The 23,488-nt window shown below is 37.7% G+C and overlaps 1 protein-coding gene and 1 long non-coding RNA gene across 2 annotated transcripts; one reads left to right on the forward strand and one right to left on the reverse strand.

Moving 5' to 3' along the window:
- Window positions 1-279: 279 nt before the first annotated feature.
- Window positions 280-6,171, reverse strand: LOC128511285 (uncharacterized). Its single transcript, XR_008356174.1, has 3 exons — window positions 5,745-6,171; window positions 2,414-3,203; window positions 280-1,828 (listed from the first exon to the last, which is right to left on the reverse strand). It is a non-coding gene; the product is annotated as an uncharacterized LOC128511285 (long non-coding RNA).
- nampt2 (nicotinamide phosphoribosyltransferase 2) lies at window positions 4,953-20,951 on the forward strand. Its single transcript, XM_053484063.1, has 11 exons — window positions 4,953-5,192; window positions 8,798-8,933; window positions 10,473-10,576; window positions 10,692-10,820; window positions 12,806-12,964; window positions 15,116-15,246; window positions 16,053-16,278; window positions 17,185-17,304; window positions 17,959-18,099; window positions 18,330-18,455; window positions 18,597-20,951. Exons 1-11 carry the CDS (start codon window positions 5,145-5,147, stop codon window positions 18,768-18,770), a joined length of 1,494 nt encoding a protein of 497 aa, XP_053340038.1. The 5' UTR covers window positions 4,953-5,144; the 3' UTR covers window positions 18,771-20,951.
- The last annotated feature ends 2,537 nt before the right edge of the window (window positions 20,952-23,488 follow it).

Raw genomic sequence — 23,488 nt, forward strand, 5'->3', positions numbered from 1 at the left:
TGTGGATTGAACAGTCCTGCAGCTAAATGGTTTCAACATTTTCGGGGGTAGAGCTTGTTGAAGGTCTTCCTGATCTCTCGCCGTCTTCCATTGATGTTCTTCCAGTCTTGAAGCATGCATGCCACTCAAAACACCTCAAATGACTCATCGCAGCATTGCTATAAATTTGCTGAATCATGTCAAACGTCTCTGTGGCAGATTTGCCCAGTTTCATACAGAATTTCACATTCACTCTTTATTCAAACTTGCTGTACATAATGAAAAAAAAATGTGGCATATGGTCAGAATAGCACCAGTTGCACAGCTCCTGATGTACACAGGATGATGTCTTTTGGCACACTCACTTGTGCTGCCATCTGTTGGCGTGTTACAAAACTAGTCTTGAAACTTTTTGATACCACCTCGTATATTGAGGAACCCATAAAGAGCCATTTGTCTGGTAAACATTTTTTACTATGAGAAATTTTCATTTATACAATTATTCATCTTCTATACTGCTTATCCTATGCACAGGGTCGCAGGGGGTGTGGAGCCTCTCCCGGGTACACCCCAGGCAGGGTGCTAATCCATCACTGGGCACACAGACACACACACACACACACATACACACACACACACACACACACACACACATACACATACTACAGGCAATTTGGGAATGCCAGTTAACCTAATCTGTATGGGAGAGGAAACCAAAATACTAAAGAAAAAACCCATGAACCACAGGCACACATACTCAGATGGGAACCGAACCCTAATCCCTGAGGCTACCACCATGCTACTGTGCCACCTAAAAGGTTTAAGTAGAAGATAATCTAAGAAAACCTAATTATTTACTAAACCCTTTTAAAAATTCCTAAATGTTTTCCTATAAGTAGAACAATTTTTCCAAATTTTAAGAACTTTTCGTTATTTAGCAAACCCTGAAAGTACCCTTAAAGAAATTTTCAGCACTTAACATCATTAAACTCTTTTAAAAATTGAAGAAATTTTTTTTTTGCCAAACGTAAATTTCTGTATCATTAAGTAAACCAAGCAGAACATTTTAAGGATGCAAAGACGATGATCCCTTAAGAAAACCTTAAAGATCATGTTTTGCATAAGCTTGTGTTTCCATATGACAAAGGATGACACACCAAGCACTTCAGAAGCTTGATTGTTCACTAGACCCTTAAAAATCCCTGAAATTACTCTTTTCCTAAGAAAAGAAGTATTTCATCTAAATGTTTTTCTATGAGACTGTGCTTCAAGTTTTATAGAGTTAATACCCCTCATTTATTAAAATAATTGAAAACCTAAAAACCATCTAAAACATTTGCTTGAGATTAGTGTAGGTTGTTAGGTTTGTCCGATTGGAGGAACCCTTAAAAGTTATCTGTTCTGCCGTTTTGATTTGTATAAGTTTGTATGTAAAGAAAGAAATACAGGAAACTATAGTAAGTGCACTACTGATATTCATTAAACTGTCAGTATCACAAGGACACTGGATACGATGTGGGAACTAAGACATGCTGGATGAATCACCAGTCTAAATAAGAGTCACTAATCCATTAACAGCCTACTAGCTTGTTTTGGAAACATGGAGGCAGAAACTAACTCTCTAAACGATTATTATACAGTAAGACAAGATAGAGGCCGGGAAAATAAGAAAATAAGGAACCAATGTTTTGCTCATTGCACAGAACTGTACAGTAATGAGTGTCAGGACCTCCAGAGTGGAAGATGCAAGGATCTTGTTCAAGGGCCAAACTGTGGTGGGTAGGTGATCCTGTGGTCGGCATTTACAGTCTCGAGCAGCAGCCCCTTAAAATGCACAACAGTGCGAGCACTGAAACAAAAGTGAAAGACTTTTAGTGAGGGCTCATTGTTTCACACAAAGCTCTTTCCTGGGAATCGTTCTGTTAATATATCTCGTGCATCCAACATTTCATCAAGTTTACTTAAGTTTAAACTTTATGATTTACCCAAGAAGATCAGGTCACATGACATCTCTTTAAATATTTATTTCTTGCCCGTCCAGATCATATACGCCATAGGTTTAAAAAAAGCAAACACCGCATTTGTTTGGTGTTTATCTGACCTGCTCGGACTGGAAACATGCCAGGAAAGGTCAGATGTAATCGGAGGGTGTCAGACAAGTGCCTTTTTTAATCACGTTTAAATGGCAAAGGATGTGTTCATTGACATACAAAAGCCACAGAGACTATACAGTATACACACTCACATGCATTAGTTTTAGAGTTTAGCGCCATGAACTGTTTAAGTTTCCTTTTATTCGCAATATTTTATCTGGAGGTGTATTGCAAAAGTTGTAGCATTCACTTTGGCGAAAAAATAAAGAAGTTCCAGGATTTCCTTTGGCGCACAAAAAAAATTCCAGAACTTTCTTCGGTAAAAAACACAAAGCTCTTACCTAAGAAGCGTTCTGTTTCACTGAAACATTTTCATACCACTCAGTTGATTCTTTTCTAGAAATGATCAATTAATGGAAGTAACTATGCAATGTAATAGTTTTATAACATATTATCTGATCACCAAAGCACAAATCACTGAAGGCCACAAAAGAAAGTAAAGTTGTGTAATTAAAAGTAAGTAAAAGAAATAATGAGTTGAGACAGGCTTCCATATCTGGGGTTACCTAATATGTCATAACCACACTAATCCTTCTGATTGCATTAACTGAACTGCTTTCAAAGTGACTCACAGTCACATTATATACAGTGCATGATCAACACCCACTTAATCTTTTTTGTACTTTGTCCCTCATTTACGCAACATGTTTGCTAAGGTGTGTTAAATGTGTCTGCTATCTCAAGAAGGCAATAAGTGGAGGGAAACAAAAGTGAAAGGATATTTGAGGCCTCTGGCATGGTGTAAATTATACTCTACGATCATGCTGCTGGCATGGCCCCATAGATGCCAACTGCTTTCCCAGTCGCCACCCCAACTCTGGCCTTAAACCATCTCTAAAAGGGTGTTTACTTCCATTTAGAATAAATCATTTACCTCTTAACACCCTGTTCTGGTCAGTCAGAAAGTCAGACCATGTTAATTAATTTTCTATAACAGAAACATTAACGAAAACTCAGAGAGTCTGCCAAAAGGTGTTCTTCAATTCGGGTTGATGTGTTGCGACTGTAAAAAGCCATAGTGTAGGATTTAGCTCCTTTTCATCCACAGTCCCATCCCTTGTGTCCTGTATCCTGAAAGTGAATGCAAATGTTTGATGAGAGAATAAAGATGATCAGTTAGAAAAGCTTTTCTGGAAAACAATGAATAAATGCCTGTCACAGCATAACCATCTTCGTGGTGAACCTGAGCTGCTGAGCAATTTATGCTTACCACAGAGCATGGTAGGAAACTAAGTGATTAAGTGTGTCACCTGTCTGGAAGCGCTTGTTAAGATGGCATAAGGGTTTTTTTTTAAACAAGATTTATTATTGGAGCACTGACAGTAAGACATTTTGTGCTAACGACCCTGAGTTGGCTGTGTTTCAATTTCAACAGTGACTAAGAAAAAAAAATACAAGATGATGTTTTTCAAGTGAATGAGAATGTTAATCCTATCAGAAATAACATTTATTTATTTTTAAAACCACTTTACCATGTATAAGGTCGTGAGGTGGGGGTATATGGGGGGTGACTAAAACCTATCCCAGGGAGCTCAGGGCACAAGGCAGGGGACATGGTGGAAACCTACAAAGCACAGAAAGAGCATGCAAACTCCATGCACACAGACCAGGGGCAAGATTCAAACCCACAACCCTGAAGGTCATACTTCACCATACATTTATAAGCAATATTCATTCATATTCTATACTGCTTTACCATGTATATACTTTTTACAGAGTTGTGATAAGCCTGGAGCCTATCCCAGGAGACTTTGGGTACAAGGTGTACAGTAGAGCTGGGTGCCAGTTAGGTGTAGTTAGAGTACACAAGGTTGGGTGCCAATCCAATGCAGGACCCACAAAGCAGGCAAGGTCAATCAACTTAACGTCTTTGGACTGGGAGGAAACTGGAATACCTGCGGGAAACCCAACAAGCACAGGGAGAACATGCCAAACTCCACGCACACACACGCGACCCAGGATTCGAACCATCGACCATGGAGATGCGAGGACAATGTGCTAATTTATAAGCAATACTCCAGGCAAATATGGATGTACAGTATATTGAAATATGTCACTGTTAGTCTTTAGGCTGCTCCCATCGAGGGGTGGCCACAGCGGACCATTCGATCCGCACACAACTTTGGCACAGGTTTTACGCCGGATGCACAAAGTCTGCACTGGTATAGAAGATGAGTGAAAGAATGATTATATGCACACAAAACATTAAGCCCAATATTAAGGCCCACATGGGTGTCGTAAAGGAGTCGGGTAATTAAGGAGGCATAAATTAAGGCCCCCTTAAAATATATGGTCAAAGCTAGTGTACTAGGCCATCCACGCGGCTAAGCGTTTGAGCATTGGTCGGGAATCAAGTATGAAACTATAAATATAAAAAGTAAGTTGACTTTGTCCCTCCTCTTCCTCCTAATTCTCTCTCTCTCATGTAAAAGAGGAAAACAAACCACTGCAATCTATAAATAAATATTTAACTCAAAACAAATACTAAATTGTCTCCCTCTCTAATTTTTTTGCTTGATGTAATCAGGCAACAGGACTTTGCTCGAAAGCTCACAGGTCCAGAGTTTCGCTCTTCATTTCACGGAAAATGAAACTCCTCTTCCACAACCGAGCGCCACTCTGCGTCACTGGGCGTCATTAAACCCGCTCTTCAGGTTTGGCAGACCCCGCCCATTTCTAAAACCGTATTCGCTTGAAACCACCCCCCTTTCCCCGTTCACTCCTCTAGTCTGTACGGTGGCTATTCGCCACGCCACGCCCCTTGCGTAGCGTTTACGTTAGACGTCCCCGCCAACGCGTCTTACGTCACACAACTCCGCCCCTTGTCTCAAAGCGTGATTATTTTCAGACTCGCGCACACAGTCACGCATACGCATCCAGACTACAGAACATTATATTATCTTTCACGCGTTGTAATTTTGCTCTCCGTTTCAGGCTACGGTTTGAACCAGGACAACAATTTATTTTATTTATTCATTTTTTTTATATAAACACGTTAACTACAGCTCAGCTATGGCAGCATCGGATTATAATTTTTTACTGGCGACAGATTCATACAAGGTAAGAATTTCTTAAGGAAAATTAAACAATAATTAGCATTTCTTTATCATTAGAAAACCGCAAACCTGTACATTCTCAGTTATAGTGCTCTTGTTAGCTAGCCTGCTGTGCTGTTCTTTTTCTCCTTTGCCCTTGTTGTAATTTTTCATGATCGTACCTCTATGTAGGTGCCTTAAATGCGTTATATTAAAACTATAACGTAATGTTTAACACATAATCTTTCACATAGTTAATATTTACACCTTTCCCATCCAGCCTGTACGCTCCTTTCCTTTTAAATGACCCGCTTTAGCGTTAGCTTCACCTAGCGTTGATACAAGTTTGTGCGCTTGGTTGTAGGGTTTTACGGTAAGCATCAAAACGCTTTAAATAGATATAATTTAAACAGTAGATCAGCTTATACGCACGTGGTGTAATATATATTAAGACATTGTCTTCTACTATTAATACAATATTTTGATGTTTTTTATGTATTTAAATAGAAATATTTTATGTTGTTTTGGTATTACATAAATAATACGCACGAAAATATTGTCTAGGTCAGGTTCTTACCTTAAAGCCACCCATATACGCGCCGCACTGTTTCTACAACTGTTCAATGGTTATTGTACAGATAAAATTATTCTCGTTGGACACGTTAATGATTTTTTTTTTTTCTTTTAATTCCGCGGATTAATCTCAAGTCTTCAGAACGACCCTTTGGGAGGAATTCAAAATAAAGGAAACATTTCTGGAGCGAGGAAACGAAACCGAAATTAAAGCGCGAATCTAAGTCCCGACGTGGGCCCCGTTCCAAATCACACTCTGACGCCCTAGGTATTACAGCGGAATAGTTAGTTACCATGGTTACCACAGGGTTCGTGCTGATGTGATGTGTAGGTAGTTGGTAGTGCAGGACGTGCGGTTTGACACGCGCCCTGTGGTAATGCATGCGCTCTGGTCAGAAATATTGGAAGTTTGTGTGTAAACAGGGTTTTGAGGGAAGTAAATATTATGGGGAAAAGCGATAAATGTTTAAGAAGATTGTTTAGGAATTAATTTTTTTTGGGTTGTGGAACTCGTGAACTAAAAACTAAATTAAAAAAATGAAAATTATATATATAAAACACTAACCCTCAGCCAAAAAATGTAGACACGCTTCATTAAAAAGAAAAACATTTTTCATATATTAATGCTGAATGTATTGCTACACGTTATACATTGATATATATTTTGAATATTATATTAAGATAAAGTACATCATACTGTTTTTCTTTTTCCGAAGTTTGTACATCTTTTTTGGCAATATGTTACAATATGTTAAACAATATATCTCGTGCATCCAACATTTCATCAAGTTTACTTAAGTTTAAACTTTATGATTTACCCAAGAAGATCAGGTCACATGACATCTCTTTAAATATTTATTTCTTGCCCGTCCAGATCATATACGCCATAGGTTTAAAAAAAGCAAACACCGCATTTGTTTGGTGTTTATCTGACCTGCTCGGACTGGAAACATGCCAGGAAAGGTCAGATGTAATTGGAGGATGTCAGACAAGCGCCTTTTTTAATCACGTTTAAATGGCAAAGGATGTGTTCATTGACATACGAAAGCCACAGAGACTATATACACACTCACATGCATTAGTTTTAGAGTTTTGCGCCATGAACTGTTTAGGTTTCCTTTTATTCGCAATATTTTATCTGGAAGTGTATTGCAAAAGTTGCAGCATTTACTTAGGTGAAAAAATAAAGAAGTTCTAGGATTTCCTTTGGTGCAAAAAAAAAAAAAAAAAATCCAGGACTCTCTTCGGTAAAAAAAAAAACAACATTCCAGCATTCTCTTTAAAAAATATATAAATAAATAAAGATTAAAATAATTCACATTCCCTCCTCATGACACGTATGCTGATTTTTCTTTTTAATAGCGTGCAGTTCTTGACAGGTATCCTTGTTGTATATCCATATTACTATATTCAGCTTGTAAGCATTCTCTTTGGAAAGCACAAGTTTTCGCATTCTCTGCGGGGGGAAAAAGAATTTTCAAAATTGTCTTCGGGAAAAAACATTTGCACTCTCTTCTGAAAAAAGAAAAAAAAAAAATCCAGCATTCTCTTCAGGGGGAAAATTAAACATTCTCTTTGGCGAAAGCAAGCCGACGTTTGACACATGCATGTAAACCCCTGACTATTTAATTCTGTGTCATGTTTGTGTAATTCTTCTAAATTTTGATTTGTTTTTCTTTTTTTACACACTCTCTCGCACTAGTTTGAGTTCAGCTTCATGGCCCATTTCGATTTCTTTTTCATTGCAATATTTTATCTGGAGGTAAATAAAAAATAATAATTGCAGCATTCACCTTGGCAAAAAAATTTAAAGGTTCCAGGATTCACTTTGGCACAAAAAAACGCAAAAATTCCAGAATTCTTTTTGGCACAAAATGAGAAAATATTCCAGCAAGCTCTTTCAAAAAATTCAAAAAAAATTCAGCATTCTTTAAAAAAAATTTTTTTATTTTTTATTTATTATTATCTTTGGAGAAAAACCAAAATCCAGCATTGTCTTCTACAAAAGCAAGCCAACATTTGACACACATGCGTGCAAACCCATGACTATTTAATGCTGTATCATGTTTGTGTAATTCTTCTAAATTTCGAGTTGTCTTTACTATGTTATCGTTACGTTGTTGTTTTCTTCTCTATAACAGAAGGGACATATGATTCAGGTACGATTTTCTGGTATGCCGTCTGGCAAGTGATTTTGTTTTCACAGCATTTATTCTTACGACACTTAACATATCAGTCGTGATTTCGGCAGAGTTTTATCTCCAATATCCATCCGTTGTATCGCACGCTAAACTGTTTTCCTGTTTCCTTTTACATCGTTACGTAACAGTGTTTGTGCTTCAGAATAAATCGACTTTGGACCCGTCACGACTGTATCTTGTGATTAAAGTGCAGATTTTTTTAATACACTGAATATCCAGATCACTGACCTCACTACTAACTGTGTCTATCTTTTACTGGAAGTAAAGATAACAATATATTAATATTTACAATAATATTCATATTCCAGTGAACAGGAGCTCCAGAGCTGCAGTGTTGCTGCATTTTGTAAATCTCTTGGCCGCATGCTGGATTTAAAGCTTGTCGTTCCTGATTTGAGAATTCATGTGAAGCACAACAAGCACTTTGTGTGACTGAAATAATTCACATTCCCTCCTCGTGACACATATGCTGATGTGTCTTTTTAATAGCGTACAGTACTTTACAGGAATCCATGTTGTATATCCACATCATTATATTTAGCTTGTGAGTGGGGGAAGTCTGTGCTTTTGTTTAAAAAAAAAAAAAGAACATGCTGCATTTTTTTTTTTTAACTTTAGGAGAAGGAAAGTGAAAGTCTGACTCCTTGGGGAACATTTAAAATGTACACATAGTGCATTTAATGTAACTAGAAAAAGCCTGAATTGTTCCTTATTTAGTAATAAAAACGTCACTGTGACCGATTCAGTATGGTGGTATAAGAGGAATTAAACTTTTAGAGGAAAAAATTTTTTATGAGCGTTATTTATCTTCTTCTTTTTATATATTTGGTCTTTGTTTTTGTCTTGTCTTTTCCAGATCACACACTACAAGCAATATCCTCCAGACCTCAACAAAGTGTATTCCTATTTCGAGTGCCGGCGCAAGAAAGGGTCTCAGTTCAACGAAGTGGTGTTTTTCGGCCTCCAGTACCTCCTGAAGAAATACATTGCAGGTATTTATCTCGAAAGTGCGACATGTGGCGCAAAAACAAGCAAATGTTTAATTGAAACTACTTTTTATCAACATTCCGAAATTGCCCGGTACCAAATGTGCAACATTACTGTACTACGCAAGAATTACGTGTGTGCAGATCAGGAACACTTATAATGACCATGACCTACGCTGGTGTACTTATATGGCATCTCACTTTTGATTTAACAAACAGACAAAACACAAATTGTCTTTTTAACAATAAAATCATTCTATGGTTGGACTTTATGGTCCAGTACTACGAATCACAAACCACCTATAAGCCGCTTTAAATAACTTCCAAACTGCTAAAAATATACATATTTTTTACTCTACAGTTTTTTTGTTCTTTTAGTTTTTAGTTTTAGTATGGTGGCCATTATTTCTTCCAAACTGTGACACATCAAACTGAACTGACGACGAGCATCACATTTTGTCGTGATAAAGTAGAATAGGTAATATTAGAATATTAAATAAATACTTTTTTGGATGAGTTAAAATAAGAAGTATTTTCAAATAAAAAAAGATTTTTGAGTGGCATTTTTCAAAACTAGAAAAGTGAAAATTGGAGGGGACAAAAATTTAATTATAATTCTAATAGACGGATGACATAGTGTGTAAAATGTTTAAGTTAATATGGAAACGTTTATTAAATATTTTTTTCTTTATCCTGATAAAAACATAGATTACAAAAACCTACAGATACATTTTTAGTGGTGCTTGCAAAGCGAAGCACTATTATTGTTATTTCTTAGGCTTATTATTATTTTTTTCTGTACAAAAGTTTGGCGCGTAACTAGTCCCGCACCGTTTGTCGTCGACTTATGAATGCTATGACCTTTCTTTTTTAAACTGCCCCAAAAATTCCCATAGACTTAACATTGAGACCAACATCAGCTATGACATCATAGGCATGTCTATGATGCCACAGCAAGCACGACTCATGTTTTCTAGTTTGCAACCTCACAGTCAAACCTTGAGTTCTGGCTTTTGTGTAGATCAATACAATACTGAAACCTTGTGTGACATCACAGCCATCTCACACCTCACAGGGTTATGTGTTTGTCACACATTGCTGTCCCTCTTGTTTTCCTGCGTTTATCCATCCATCCGTACCTGACTGATCACAAGGTCAGACAGCACAACCGTTTTCACATGAAAGACAGGCCCTTACTTGTCTAATGCACATCTTTTAATTCGATTTAATCCCTTTGCCCTGTATGATAACGACATAATAGAAAGCACTATTTCATAATTAGCTCTGTTTGTGCAAGGCAGGCACGCTACATCAGCATAATTGTGTAATCACAGCTGACTTTGTGGCTTTGTGAAACGCAGCCGCGTGACCTTTCTGCACTTTCCTAGGCTCGCGAACCCGTTTATCAGAAGGAGCACGGCAGGTCTCCTCACAGCTAGTTTGTTTATATTGCGCAATCAATGGAAACTAATCAACAGCAGGGTTGTATGATGTGATGTGATGTTTTTTTGTCTTAAACTTATCATTCACTGCCTTTTTCCGCAGGATGCGTGGTCACCGAGGAGAAGATTCAGGAGGCGAAAGTGTTTTACCAGATGCACTTCAGGCAGTCTGTGTTTGACGAACAGGGCTGGAGGAAACTCTTAGAGGTAGGACGGTACCCGGCTTCACCTTCACCGCTCCGTGGTTCTCCACCTGAGTGCTAACACCCGCGTCTCTCTCTTTTTTTTTTTTTTTTTCTTTCCTTTTCTTTTGGTGTCTCAGAGATACGATGGTCGTCTCCCGATCCGCATCAAAGCCGTTCCTGAGGGGAAGATCGTTCCGAGGGGGAACGTCCTGTTCACTGTAGAGAACACGGACCCTGAATTCTACTGGCTCACCAATTACATAGAGGTAGCCTCTTATTTACTGCTTTTGTTTATTTGAGAACCACAGTGTGGATGTATGGATGCATGGATTGATGTTTGTTATTTGCAGTGTCACCGCTTGTTTTGTTGCAATACCAAATCTGAGTCACAGTGTGTACTAGGTGTTGCAACTAACAATTCTGTTAATAATCGATTAATCTGTCGATTATTTTTTTCGATTAATCAGAAAAAAGACAACAAAAAAAAAACAAGAAAAGCATTTATTTCCAACCCTTTATTCAAAAACAGAACTAAAATCTTTAGAAAGTGCACGAACATGTTGCTTCTTGAGCTGTTATAATAATAATAATAAAATAAAATAAAAATGGACTAACAAAAAACATAGACATGTATGCTTTACATCTGCCAAATATATATAGTGGAACCTTGGATTATTATTATTGGATAATTTGTTACGGAAGCGGGCTCGTATTCCAAAACACTCATAAACCAAATGAAATTTTTAAAAGCACACTAACGGAATCACTGCTGTAAAGTAAAAATAAAACAAACTAACCTGCACTTTACCTTTGAAAAGAATCTTGACAGAGCAGTGTTTCTGTGTAGAGCAGAGAGAAAGAGTGTGTGTGTGTGAAGGCAAAAGTAGTAGCATGGTGTCTAATGATGCACGCGCGCACAGACACACATACACACACACGGCAGGCAAAGACTTGAGCAGATAGAGAACATGGATTTTTAACGTCTCTAATAAGACATGCTTTTGTTTTACACGCGCGCTGTACACACGCATACAGACACAAAATAAAATAGGTTTTATGCGCGCACACACACATGCGCGGTCACAGTGTTATAGTGAACAGTACACACGTGCACAGATGTTGACTATACCAGTAAGCGACGCGCACTAAGACCCAGCAGGGCAGACATTTACCCGATTCCGGATTTCTCTGTCTTTCCTGTACCTCCACTTAAAAAAAAAAAATAATAATTTGCTCCGCTCTGTCTATGAAGCGCGAACTCTGCTAGCATTAGTGCGCGAGACCGAGTGTGTTCACTCCGCTCCGCGCTCAACAAAAGTTTTTTAATAGTCAAATGTCTACGCGTCGTGCGACACAACGAATCGATTATGGAATTTCGTTGTTGCAACCCTAGTTTGAAATGTTCCCTCTTATGATGCTGCGCGTGTCCTAAACACAATGTTGCCACTATTGTGCAACTAAGTGACTCGGGCTCTTTCATTTCCAGCTCTTACTTGGCCGGTGCCGCGGCTGTGAAACAGGACTTTGATCAATTATAATAGTTCAGGGTCAGCGAGGCTGCACTTGGTTGGTCTGTTTCAGTCAACATACCATGTCTGTCTGTCTGTCTGTCTCTTTGTCAGTTGGATGCCATGCCTTATTCAATTTGTTTACCAGTCTCCTGGTCAGATGATTGGAGTGTTTCATGCTTAATCTGTCTGTTGATAAGCTGGTTGCTCTATTAGTTGGTCGGTCTGTCTGTCTGTCTGCTAATATGTCTGTCTGACGTTGGTTTGTCTCGGGTAATCTGTCCTCCAGTCTGTTGGTTTGTCTCGGGTAATCTGTCCTCCAGTCTGTTGGTTTGTCTCTGGTAATCTGTCCTCCAGCCTGTTGGATTGTCTCGGGTAATCTGTCTTCCAATCTGTTAGTCTGTCTCTCAGTCTGTTGGATTTTAGTGTCTTTTGATCTGGTGAATCTGTCAGATCGACAAAAAGATCTGTCGATCTGATTGTCAGTCTTTGTTTTGGTTAGCTTGGCCAGTCTGTTGATCTGTCAGTCAGTCCCCGCCCCCCACCCCCCCTACCTAGACAATGAGCAGATTCTTTGTATAAGCAGGTTCTTTCCCAGTCCTCCGTCCTTTGAGCTTTGTCTAAGTTTGTTTTAGTCATGCTGCAAGTCCATGGTGACAGTTGATGATTAAGCTTTTAAGTCATTATATTTTAGGTACACACTGTTCTGACTCATGTGCCACATGTGCTTTTTGTCCCCTCAGACCATGCTGGTCCAAATGTGGTACCCCATCACCGTGGCGACCATCTCCCGGGAGTTCAAAAAGATCCTCGCCAAGTATCTGAAAGCTACGACGGGAAGTTTGGAGGGTCTGGAGTTCAAACTGCATGATTTCGGCTACAGAGGAGTCTCCTCTCAGGAGGTAGGGGTCAACCGTGGTGCATTCTGGAGTCGATTCACAAACACGCATACTTACACTTGAGTTAATATAAATTGCCGGTTTTATTATTTATTTCTGTGACACTTTTTCGAAGGTTTAGATCTAAACGTGTGTGTGTGTGAGCATCTGGCTTCGCTGCCAATAAGTAGTTCAGGTCAGAGGCACAGGGTTAGGACAGACAATGAGACACGTCCTTCTGGATACGAGCAGAAGGAAAGCCTCCTATCAGAGTCTATTGATCTCCCAGTCCGATGCCTCACAGACCTGTCATAATTTTCATAATTGCTTCGCCCGTGATCGATTAGCTGTTAGATTTCACAGTCCTACACTTCCTGTCAGCGCTGCTTGTGTTTGCAGGCTCTGGGATCGTAATCCCAAAGATCAGTTACACATAGTGCGTTATACAGGCATGCAAGTCCAGTGAATGTTGTGTGTTTGTAATTCGTCAAAGAGCGATGTATTACATCGTGTTTTTATCTGTTTAATGTTATATTTAATGTTGTGGGATTGGCCTGAAACACCTCCTTTCTCTCATTTAGGTGTTAAACAGCCTTCCCTTCACCAGCCTTGCTCTTTCTCCATCTCTTTCTCTCTCTTTTGGTCTCTCTCTGTCTCTCTTACTGACTATGTTGCTCCGGTTTTCTATCTTTTTCTTTCTCTCTTCTGGAGTTAAGACAAAAGGAAACAAGTTTCTCATGATGCCAAGGAACTTGTGTGAAGTCTCTCGGACTTTCTTCCTTTCTCTCTTTATTGTTTTCTCTGTTTCATGCCTTTCTTTTTTCCCTGTCTGTGTTCTCCTGGGAAAGTAAATATTGTTTGTCTGACTTCCTTTCTCTCTTTAATGTTCACCATTTATGTCTTTTTCTGTCTCCGGGTTCTACTTTTATCTCACTCTGTATCTCTTAGTCTCATGCTTTTGTGTCCTTTTTCTGTCTCTGTCTCTCTCTCTTGGTTGTCATTAAGATGTGTTAGGGTGTCAGTGTGTTGTCAGGCGTGTGTTTAAGTGGATTAATGGTCTGTGCCAAAGAGAGTAATGATGTCAAACTGAGATGATGAATTCTCAAGTGAAGAGGCGCTTTTTTTTCTTCTTCTTCTTTTTCTTCCTCTTTGTTTTTTTTTTTTTTTTTTGCCATAAATCATCCCGAGTCCATATATGGTGTATAAAAATAAACATGTATATTGTTAACGAGCACCTCTTTTTATATAAACAGTAAAATTTTATTCGTTTTTTTTTTGTGTAATGATTTTGCACCCGGCCAAAACACAGTATTGGTGCTAATTTAATGTATATATTTTTTTACATGTAATACAGGAAATGTGTGTGCCAAGGAACAAATTCTGAAGTTTATGCAACATGCAAGTTGCCAATCTTACTTCCTTAAAAATTTCAAGTTGCTTACTTCAGCCATTTTGAAAAGATAATTTTATATGTGCTCCAAAAACAGCTATTTTTATTAGTTTTAGAGTTGTACTGTCTCACTTTAAACAATACTAATAATTTAAAATGCAAATTATTCATATTTCTTTATGGGTATTTATACTAAAATTGGTGTAAGCTTCTAAACGCATATGACTTGTAAAAAGTGCTACTTCAATTGTTGTTGTTTTTTTTTTTATATATATATCTGTAGTGTCTGTAACCATATCAAATTCATGTTGCAATTTCTTAAGTTTTTTAATTTTATAATAATACACTTTTTCAGGTTGATGTATTTTTATGTGAAATCTAAATTGGCAGAGTTTCATCTGAATGACAGTTAAGACTGTTGAAAGATTTGAATTCAAAAAAGTTCCGGACACTACAGACATCAAAGGGCATGAAATAGTATTTAGCAAATATGTTTCTTTTTATCTGATAAAAATTTAAATGTTTATGTATATTTACAACGATGGTCCTATCTAAAAATTCACTTTTTCAACTAGTTAAGAAACATTTTAGCACTAATACCATGTTTTGGCCGAGACAGGGCTACATGGATATTTAACTTCTTCCTGTTTTATACGCATTATGTTTTACTTGCAGTGGTTCTTTTGTTAGTGTTCCGTCATATGTGACTCTAACGACATGTTTTTTTGTTTGTTTGTTTTTTTTGTTTGTTTTTTTTCCCATCTCTTTTACACACACGTGCACAGTCAGCAGCGTTGGGCGGTGCCGCACACTTGGTGAACTTTTCCAGCACGGACACTGTGGCGGGAATCCTCATGGCTCAGCGTTACTACAACTGCCCCATGGCTGGCTTCTCTATACCTGCTGCTGAGCACAGGTAACACACACACACACACGCACACACTCTTTCTCTCTGCTGCATGTTCGTTCTCCAAACTAAACGTTCTGACGTCTGATTAATTTTTGGCCTTCTGCACACCTAACGCTCTTATTAAAAACATCTGCCACTGACTCATTTCCCAGAAACTCATTCACACAAACACACACACACACAATTTTCAAGTGGCAGATTTATTAGAAGATTGACTCAGTCGCTGTGTTTGTTTCCTCCAGGCTGCACTCAGCAATTGTAATCGCATCTAACCACAGACAAGAGTTGCCCAACCTAACAACCACCAGGGTGGAAAAAACAATTAATAGAAAATAATACTAAAAATAAATAAAAACATACAGTAAAACTTACAGAAAACAAGACATTTAGAAGAATATGCAAAAGAGATATTGAGAAATCCCAAAAAATAATACTAATACAATAATAAACTTTAGATTTTATTTATGAAAAATTTAATTCAATGTTCATAGTTCCTGAACTATTAAATAGTTAATCTGTAAGACTTTTTATTTATTTTTTTGTTACTGCTATTTACTACTGACACGAAGACAAACAAATACACGAAACATTCCAGTTATACTGTATAATACCAGTACAGGAAGTCTCTGACTCACGCTCTACTTCATGTTTCAATCACGGAAGTAGTTTACGTGTATTGAACAAAAAATAGACATCCGGGATTTCCCTCGTGATTTAAAGGCGTTGAGACTTTGTATAACCATTTCAGAGATAATAAACAAACCTCTCAAATTTTATTATTGTATTTGTGTGTTTGTGTGCGTGTTGTGCAGCACCATCATCTCCTGGGGCCGGAGCAGAGAGAAGGATGCGTATGAGTACTTGCTGGACCAGTTCCCCTCAGGCCCAGTGGCGGTGGTCAGCGACAGCTATGACATCTTCAAGGCGTGCAAGTACATCTGGGGAGACAAGCTGAAGGAAAGAGTGATGGAGCGCAGCGAAGACTCCATCCTCGTCATCCGGCCTGACTCAGGAGACCCCACAGAGACGCTGCTGGAGGTGGGTTGGGTCTTGAGGCCAGGGTGACCCGAACCGGTGGTGTCACGAATGAAACCTTTTGCAATTAGCAAAAACGAACCCGAAGGAAGACTTTTTAATTTTGCTCACAGGATAACATCTGGATGCTCTTATTAAGACATGCAGTCTTCTGCGCTCAGAATAACATTAGGCTGTTAGAAAGGCAGGATCTCTGTATACTTGTGGTTTCTGCTGCATTTTTTGAAGCCTAAAGTTGGCACACCAGTTCTTTATGGGTTGCTTTTAAAAATCTAAAATAAATATCTGAGTTTGAGTTATGTTTCGGTCCAGTTTAAAGGAAGGAATGAAATGAGGAAGGAGAGTCACAGGGAAGGAAGGAAGTTGATAATGATGAAAGGTAAGGGGAAGGAGGAACCAAAGAAAGGAACGAGAAGATGAGAGAATGAAGGAAGCTGGGCAGTAAAGAAGGAAGCAATAAGTGGAAGGACAAAAGAAAAACGAAGGGAAAAAAAAAAAGAGTAAGGGGAAGAACCAAAGAAAGGAAGGAAGGTAATGAAGAATGGATGCAAAAGAAAGAAAAGAGCAAGAATGAAAACAAGGAAAGGAAATGGCAAGGAATGGTAAAAAAGTGGTAAAAATTAAGGAATAAAGGATGAAGAAACAAGAGAAATAGGACTCAAAAGAGGAAGGATGGACAAAACTTCTGTTTATAGCAGACACTTGCCTGAGACGGCTTTTAGTGCACTTCTGTCACGTAGCTGTGTGTAATATGTGTTATCTGCTCATATTGATTCACACACATCGTTCTCTTTTGATTCTGTCAAGCTGCTATGCGACAATGGCTATTGTAAAAAGCGCTATACAAAAAAAATTGTATTGAATTAATCAAATGGTAAACTCTCTCTCTCTCTCTCTCTCTCTCTGCAGGTGATAAAGATTTTAGAGGAGCGTTTTAGCTCTTCTCTGAACTCTGTAGGCTATAAAGTGCTTCCATCATACTTGCGCATCATCCAGGGCGACGGGATCGATCTCTGCTCAGTCGAGAAGGTAAAATAATAACACTCGGGGAAGATGGATGGGCCTTATGGTGGTGCTGTAGTGCAGGGTTTTACACACAACCAAAACGTTTTCCCAAAAAAACACAACAAAACACAAACTAGTGTCAAATTAGTGTCAATTCTTAGAAGCCAGTAATTTTAACATAGGTTTCTGTTGGATATCTGGGCACTCAGGAATCCCTGTTAATGAGAAAGCAGACAAAACTGCCAAAGAAGCATTATCCAAACAACTTATCAAATGCTTTATACCTTACACAGATTTTAAAATTTTAAATGAATACATCAAAAATATATGGCAATCAGGATAGGACCAATGCTTAAACTATATGGAATAAACCCAGATGTTGGATCAAGACATACATTTCCTTTTAAAAATCGTGGGATCAAGTGACTTATACAAGATGCAGGATAGGACACTCAAAGGCTGCACAGGCATTGTCTATCAGAGCCCCTCTGTCCGTCAATCATATTTTATTTGACTGTAACTCTTTTAACCCTTTAAAGAACTTGTTTTATTCTGTTGACAAGTTTTTAAACAAGTAAATCCAAATGTAGTTTTAAAGTTCTTAGAAAAAAAATATTTTAAACATCTTATCTAGTTTTATTATTGAATAACAATATTATTGCGTGGTGCTTTTCCTAGATCCTAAGAAAGCTCAGCGAAGAGGGCTGGAGTGCAGAGAATGTGTTCTTCGGCTGTGGAAGCTCCCTGCTCCAGAAGATCAACAGAGACACGCTGAACTGTGCGTTCAAATGCAGCTACGTGGAGAGTAGCGGAAAGGGGGTGAGTTATTTTTTTTTTTTTTCATTTTATTTATTAAATTATTTATTCCTTTTTTCGTTCCTTTCCGTCTCTTGCTTTTTGTGTCCCTGTCTGTGAAGCGTAGGTGAGACATGAAGATCACTCTCCATCGCGTTGTAAAACTGTCATCCTTGGAAGACTTTCATCTGTTTATCTAAATGAGAGATTTCCTACATAAGTCTTACATCTGTTGTGTATATGTTTGTGTGTAGATGGACGTGTATAAGCTGCCAGTGACGGACCCCTCTAAGGGATCGAAGCGTGGTCGTCTGTCACTGAGGAGAAACTCGGATGGGTTTATAGAAACGGTGGAACGGGGCGCTGGCAAACCGGAGGAGGTAAGGGGGGGGGGAACATATGGATTTATAAATCTATTAATATTAAGCAAGGAAAAAAATCCACTGCACCAAAAATGTTAAATATTAACCAAATTTTATTAACAAACTTTCTCTCTCTCTCTCTCTGTGTGTGTTGCGCAGGATATGCTTGTGACAGTGTTTGAGAATGGGACCATCCTAAAGGAGTACTCTCTGGACGAGATCCGGAAGAACGCCCGGCTCAGGGAGGAGGACTTAAACCCGGATCAGCACAACCAGGACCACAGCAGCACGCTGGACATTCACCAGAACCACATCATGAACGGCTTGCACTAATCACGATCCCGCCCCTTTTAACCAAACCCACCATCGGACCAATCAATACCATTCTTCCTATTAAACGCCCCCCCCCTCCCCAGTTAGACTCCACCCCATTTCTAATACACCTTCATCACAATGTTCATCTTTCATGAAGTGATCAGTCACAGTGATGTTTGGATTTTGAATCACAGTGATGTTGAATCAGATTTTTAGATTTTTTTCATTTGAATCAGGCAAAACATTCAAAGCACAGTCTGTATTGACAGTGAAGGATTGCGCAGTGGTGGAAAAAACTTACGTTGGCAAAAAAAACAACAACAGTAAATTAGCAAAGTCGAGGTGCTCGTGAAGTGTAAATAAAATCATTAAAGTTTAAAATCTAGTGTTCCTTATGTGTTTTTCCACCGTAGTCTCATTTTCACTAAACGCCAAATATCGCTGTTGGTGCTTATAGAATATACACCATTTGTGTATTACCGGCAGGGCTTGGATTTTTTTTGTTATTGTTGTTGTTTTTTTTTCCTCAGACTTTCATATGATTTTGTTAAAATATAGCTAAATTGTTTTTAGTTTTTTTTTTGTTTTTTTTTAAAAGAAGAACGAAAGCGTAATCTATATCAGGTGAATGAAAGATCTCCAGGTCAGAAATAAGTTCCTTTTATGCAGACGTTTTAAAATGAATAACGCAGCCTATGCACCTCTGACAGGAGCGGTATGAATTTACATGCAATATGCATTCGAGTGCGTAGAAAGCCGCGCGTTTGTAACCGTAAATTGTTCTTTCAGTGCTTGTTGTTTGATCACATTAGACACTCGCAGTAACCAAACCAAATACACTTGCAGTACTATACTGTATATCTAACAATTTTTAGTTTTCTTCTAAATTAATCGGGGTTTATAAGCATCAAACATGGCCGTGCTAGTGGTGCACTTTCTATAAGGCCACATCTGTTATGCATTTATAAGGCGCTCCATGAGACGTTTATGGAAATGCACTTTATAGCTAAGTGAACATGATTAATGTTAAAGAAACACAGCTTGTATACTATTTTATATTTGGCTTTACATTATACTCAGACCTGTTCTGTCCTGAATTTTTTTTTTTTTTTTTTTTGTAATTTTACAAAGGACGTTCAAGTCTTAAAGGGACTGAATGAAGGCGTAAAACCAAGTGACATTTACAGAAGACTTCAGGCAGAGACCCTGCAGTAAAACATCTCAATGATGCAAATGTTTTTTTTTTTGGTTTTTTTTTGAGGAAGATTTTTGCCCGTCAATGATGAACCCGGGCGAAATAATTCCTACCCAGATGAAAGTGCATTAATGTAGCAGGGGATTATAACTTATAACTTGTGATCTGTACATTCTGCATGTTTAAAAGTCCCGGATTGACTTCAACGCCTGTTGTACATTTTTGTCAATTTCTTAAACTCGCGTACAAGCATCATTTTTAACACGTCATGTTAACAAATTGTTCACTGTAATGTGTTTTTCACAAATAATTGTTTTTAAACACTGTGTATAACGCCTTATGAATGCATTAGGACAGGTTACGAAAGTGTTGCAGGTGTTTTCTTCCTCACACTAAATCAGTAAAACTGAGAATGTGTGTGCACGCGCATATGTGTATGCATGTGTGTGGCGTGTGTTTTCCTTTCTCTAGACGTAAAGCTGAGGGAATCGGGACATGGAGTTGCTCACACTGCCTTAACAACCACTTGGATTCCGGTGCTCATGTTTTTGCACTCCCTCACTTTATCCCTCCATCATATTTAAGCCCCTCCTTATTTCACATAAGTGGCTGCTTTATTATAATTTTTTTTTCTTTTTAAGTGCTTCATCTCTTAAGTCCTTATATGATTTATGTGTTATTTTCTTGTCTGTGTGTGTCTTGTCTGTTTGGTGGGAATGGCATATTTTTCCAAGTCGGTTCTGAACATCAGATATGAAGCAGATATTGACCCTACCTCTTGTTACTATTGTTTTTGTTGTTTGTTTGTTTGTTTTGTTTTTTTGCCACAACAATGCTGTTTAATATTATAAAAATGATGGTAATTACACTAAAATTATGTGTATTATGCTGTTGTGTAAATAATTTTTTTTCTTTGAGTTGTAGGAGAATTGTTTTAAGCGTTTAACTTTTTATCTCACTTTTTTTCAATTTATGTTTTTACAAAAGTGAGTTTTAGTATGAGAGAAAAAAAAATAAAGAAAAAAAGTTTCCACTTCTCACTCTTCTAATTTTCTTCATTCTTTACAGCATCATAGGTATCATAGTCAAAAAGTGAACAAAGTGACAAATTCTAACATGTAATTCAGTTTTTTTTTTTTTTTTTTAGGGAATTGCTTTAGTTATTTAATTGCCTTTTTAATAATTACTGTACTTTAAGAACTCATTTAAGTGAAAATTTACATTGTTTACTGGTTGAACAATTTCAAAGGATTTATGTTTTCTTAATTCAGCAAACATTTCATTATAATCCCTGGTTTTTGGAATGTCCATGTAAACTTTTTTTTTTTTTTTTTTTTTTACTTTTTTTTTAACTTTATTATAAAAGGTCTTTTTGTTAAACCCACTGACAAAAAAAATAAACATACAAAAGTCAAAGCAAAGGCAAAATAAAAACCAAAACACTACAAAACAAAAACACAAAAATGGTCGAATCAGGCAGAATAAAATAAAAAAATTATGCAAGTCCAAAAAAAAAATGAAATAAATGTCAACCCATCTACAAAAAGAAAAACAAAATACACGCTACTTCACAGGAAGTCTCCTATGTTTGGGAACATTTCGATCTTAACTCAAGCACAACAGCCACTAGACCAGACGGAATAGCCATCAGCTATCTTTAAGCTTTTATTGATAGTTATGTTTATATATTATATTCTTGTCACAAGATATTAATAACATAATACTCATAAAGCTTGGTGACACCGTCTACGCAGCTGTGAAAAGTATGAACCAACTGCATTTGTAAAAACAGACTTTCAGAGCAAGGGTGATCAAATGTGTGTCTATGACAGTTATGCAGTTATGTAATATTAGTAAGACTATTTAAGAAGGCCAGAGATCAGCTGAGTGAATACTGTAAGGGTGGACTTTGGAGAGATGACTCCTCAGTGTCGTACTTGGTATGTGTTGATGAGTTAAAAAAAAACAATGTTGGATATTATTATAGATAAAAACAGCTTGTGAAAGGTTATATAATATTTATGGAAGCCTTACAAATGTGATATAAATGCACCCATCCCCCATATATATATATATATATATATATATATATATATATATTTTTTTTTTTTTAACTTAGCTTTTATCTCCACATAGATTACGGTTTAAGAAGTTTAATTCTCCATGCACAGTGACTTTGTCTGGCCGTTATTAGGTGTGTCCTGATCAGCTATAAATAGTGGTGCGGCCTTTCAGCCAGCACGTGAACCGCATGTCTGTCATAGCTGGAATGAAACACACAAGCCTTTGGGAATTTCTCTCTGGAAATGGAACATGACAGGATGCGGATTGCATCTGACCTTGAGCAGAGTTGGAGAGAGTTTCACAAAGCCGGAGTCCAGTTTAAACACGACGGAGGTTAAAAGCCGTCGGTCAACATTATCTGATAATGGTCAAGTCCTTCAGAGTTTTTGTGCTCTTTCACTTTGTTGTTGCAAAGGTCAGAATGATTGTTTAACTGATAGGAATCATGGGCATGTGGGCATGTAAAAAAAAAAAAAAAAAAAAGGAAAAAAACTGCATGGATTTGTAAACATATTCTTTAGAAATTAAATGACCTGCAGGTGTTACATCATTCTCAGGGTAAAACATTTCAGAATTGCAAAATAATGAAACTTTGCATGTGTTTGGTCAGTTATCTTTTGGCAATAGGTTTTGGGAATGACGGCGCAAAAAAATGAATTATCTTGACAATTTTCCTTTTATACGAAATACATTTTGTTTTCCCGCCTACAATGCAGAAGGTAGTAAAGACAATATTTTAACCTAATCCGCGATGTCTGGTGTTAGGGCTACCTTTAAGGTTTTCACTAATTGAGCTTGTAAGGAATGCAGAATGACAACTGTTAGTAAATTTGTTGTTGTCAATGTCTAATGTTTGAAAATCCCAGCAATTTCTACATGCACGGCCCACCTGATTCCGATCAGTTAATCCCTGTGACCTTTGTAACCCGACGGAAACAATGTGAACGAGCACAAAACACTGGGCGTCTTTGCCCATTATCTGATAACGTCGTCCAAAAGCCTTTCATCTTCTCTGTGGTTAAACAAGGTTGTGTAACGCTCTCTAACCATACCAGTGTTTATTTGTTTAATCTTCTAATAGTTGAGGTCATTTAATCCAGCATGGAGGACAAAATTCTGGTTTATATTAAAAGTATTACACCAAAATTTAAATGTTGAAATAAAAGTAGAGAAAACAAAATTCGTTACTTTTAGGTTGTGGAGCGGTCCCAAAATCTAACTATAATTCTATACAGTTGGCTAGATAAAAACTTCCTAAGCCAAAGATTAGTTATTACTCTGACCAGCCTCAATAGTAACGAACTGTGTGTTCGGACACCGTTTTATCTGAACCAGCATTAACTGTTCCCTCGTTTGCATCAGTGAACCTTGGCCACCCATGTGACCCTGTCGCCAGTTCACCAGTTTTCCATCCTTGGATCACTTTTGGTATTTCCTGACCACTGCAGACGTTGCGTTGGAAGTAAAATAAAAAAAA

The sequence above is a fragment of the Clarias gariepinus genome, chromosome 23, assembly GCF_024256425.1.
Source record: "Clarias gariepinus isolate MV-2021 ecotype Netherlands chromosome 23, CGAR_prim_01v2, whole genome shotgun sequence".
NCBI lineage: Eukaryota > Metazoa > Chordata > Actinopteri > Siluriformes > Clariidae > Clarias > Clarias gariepinus.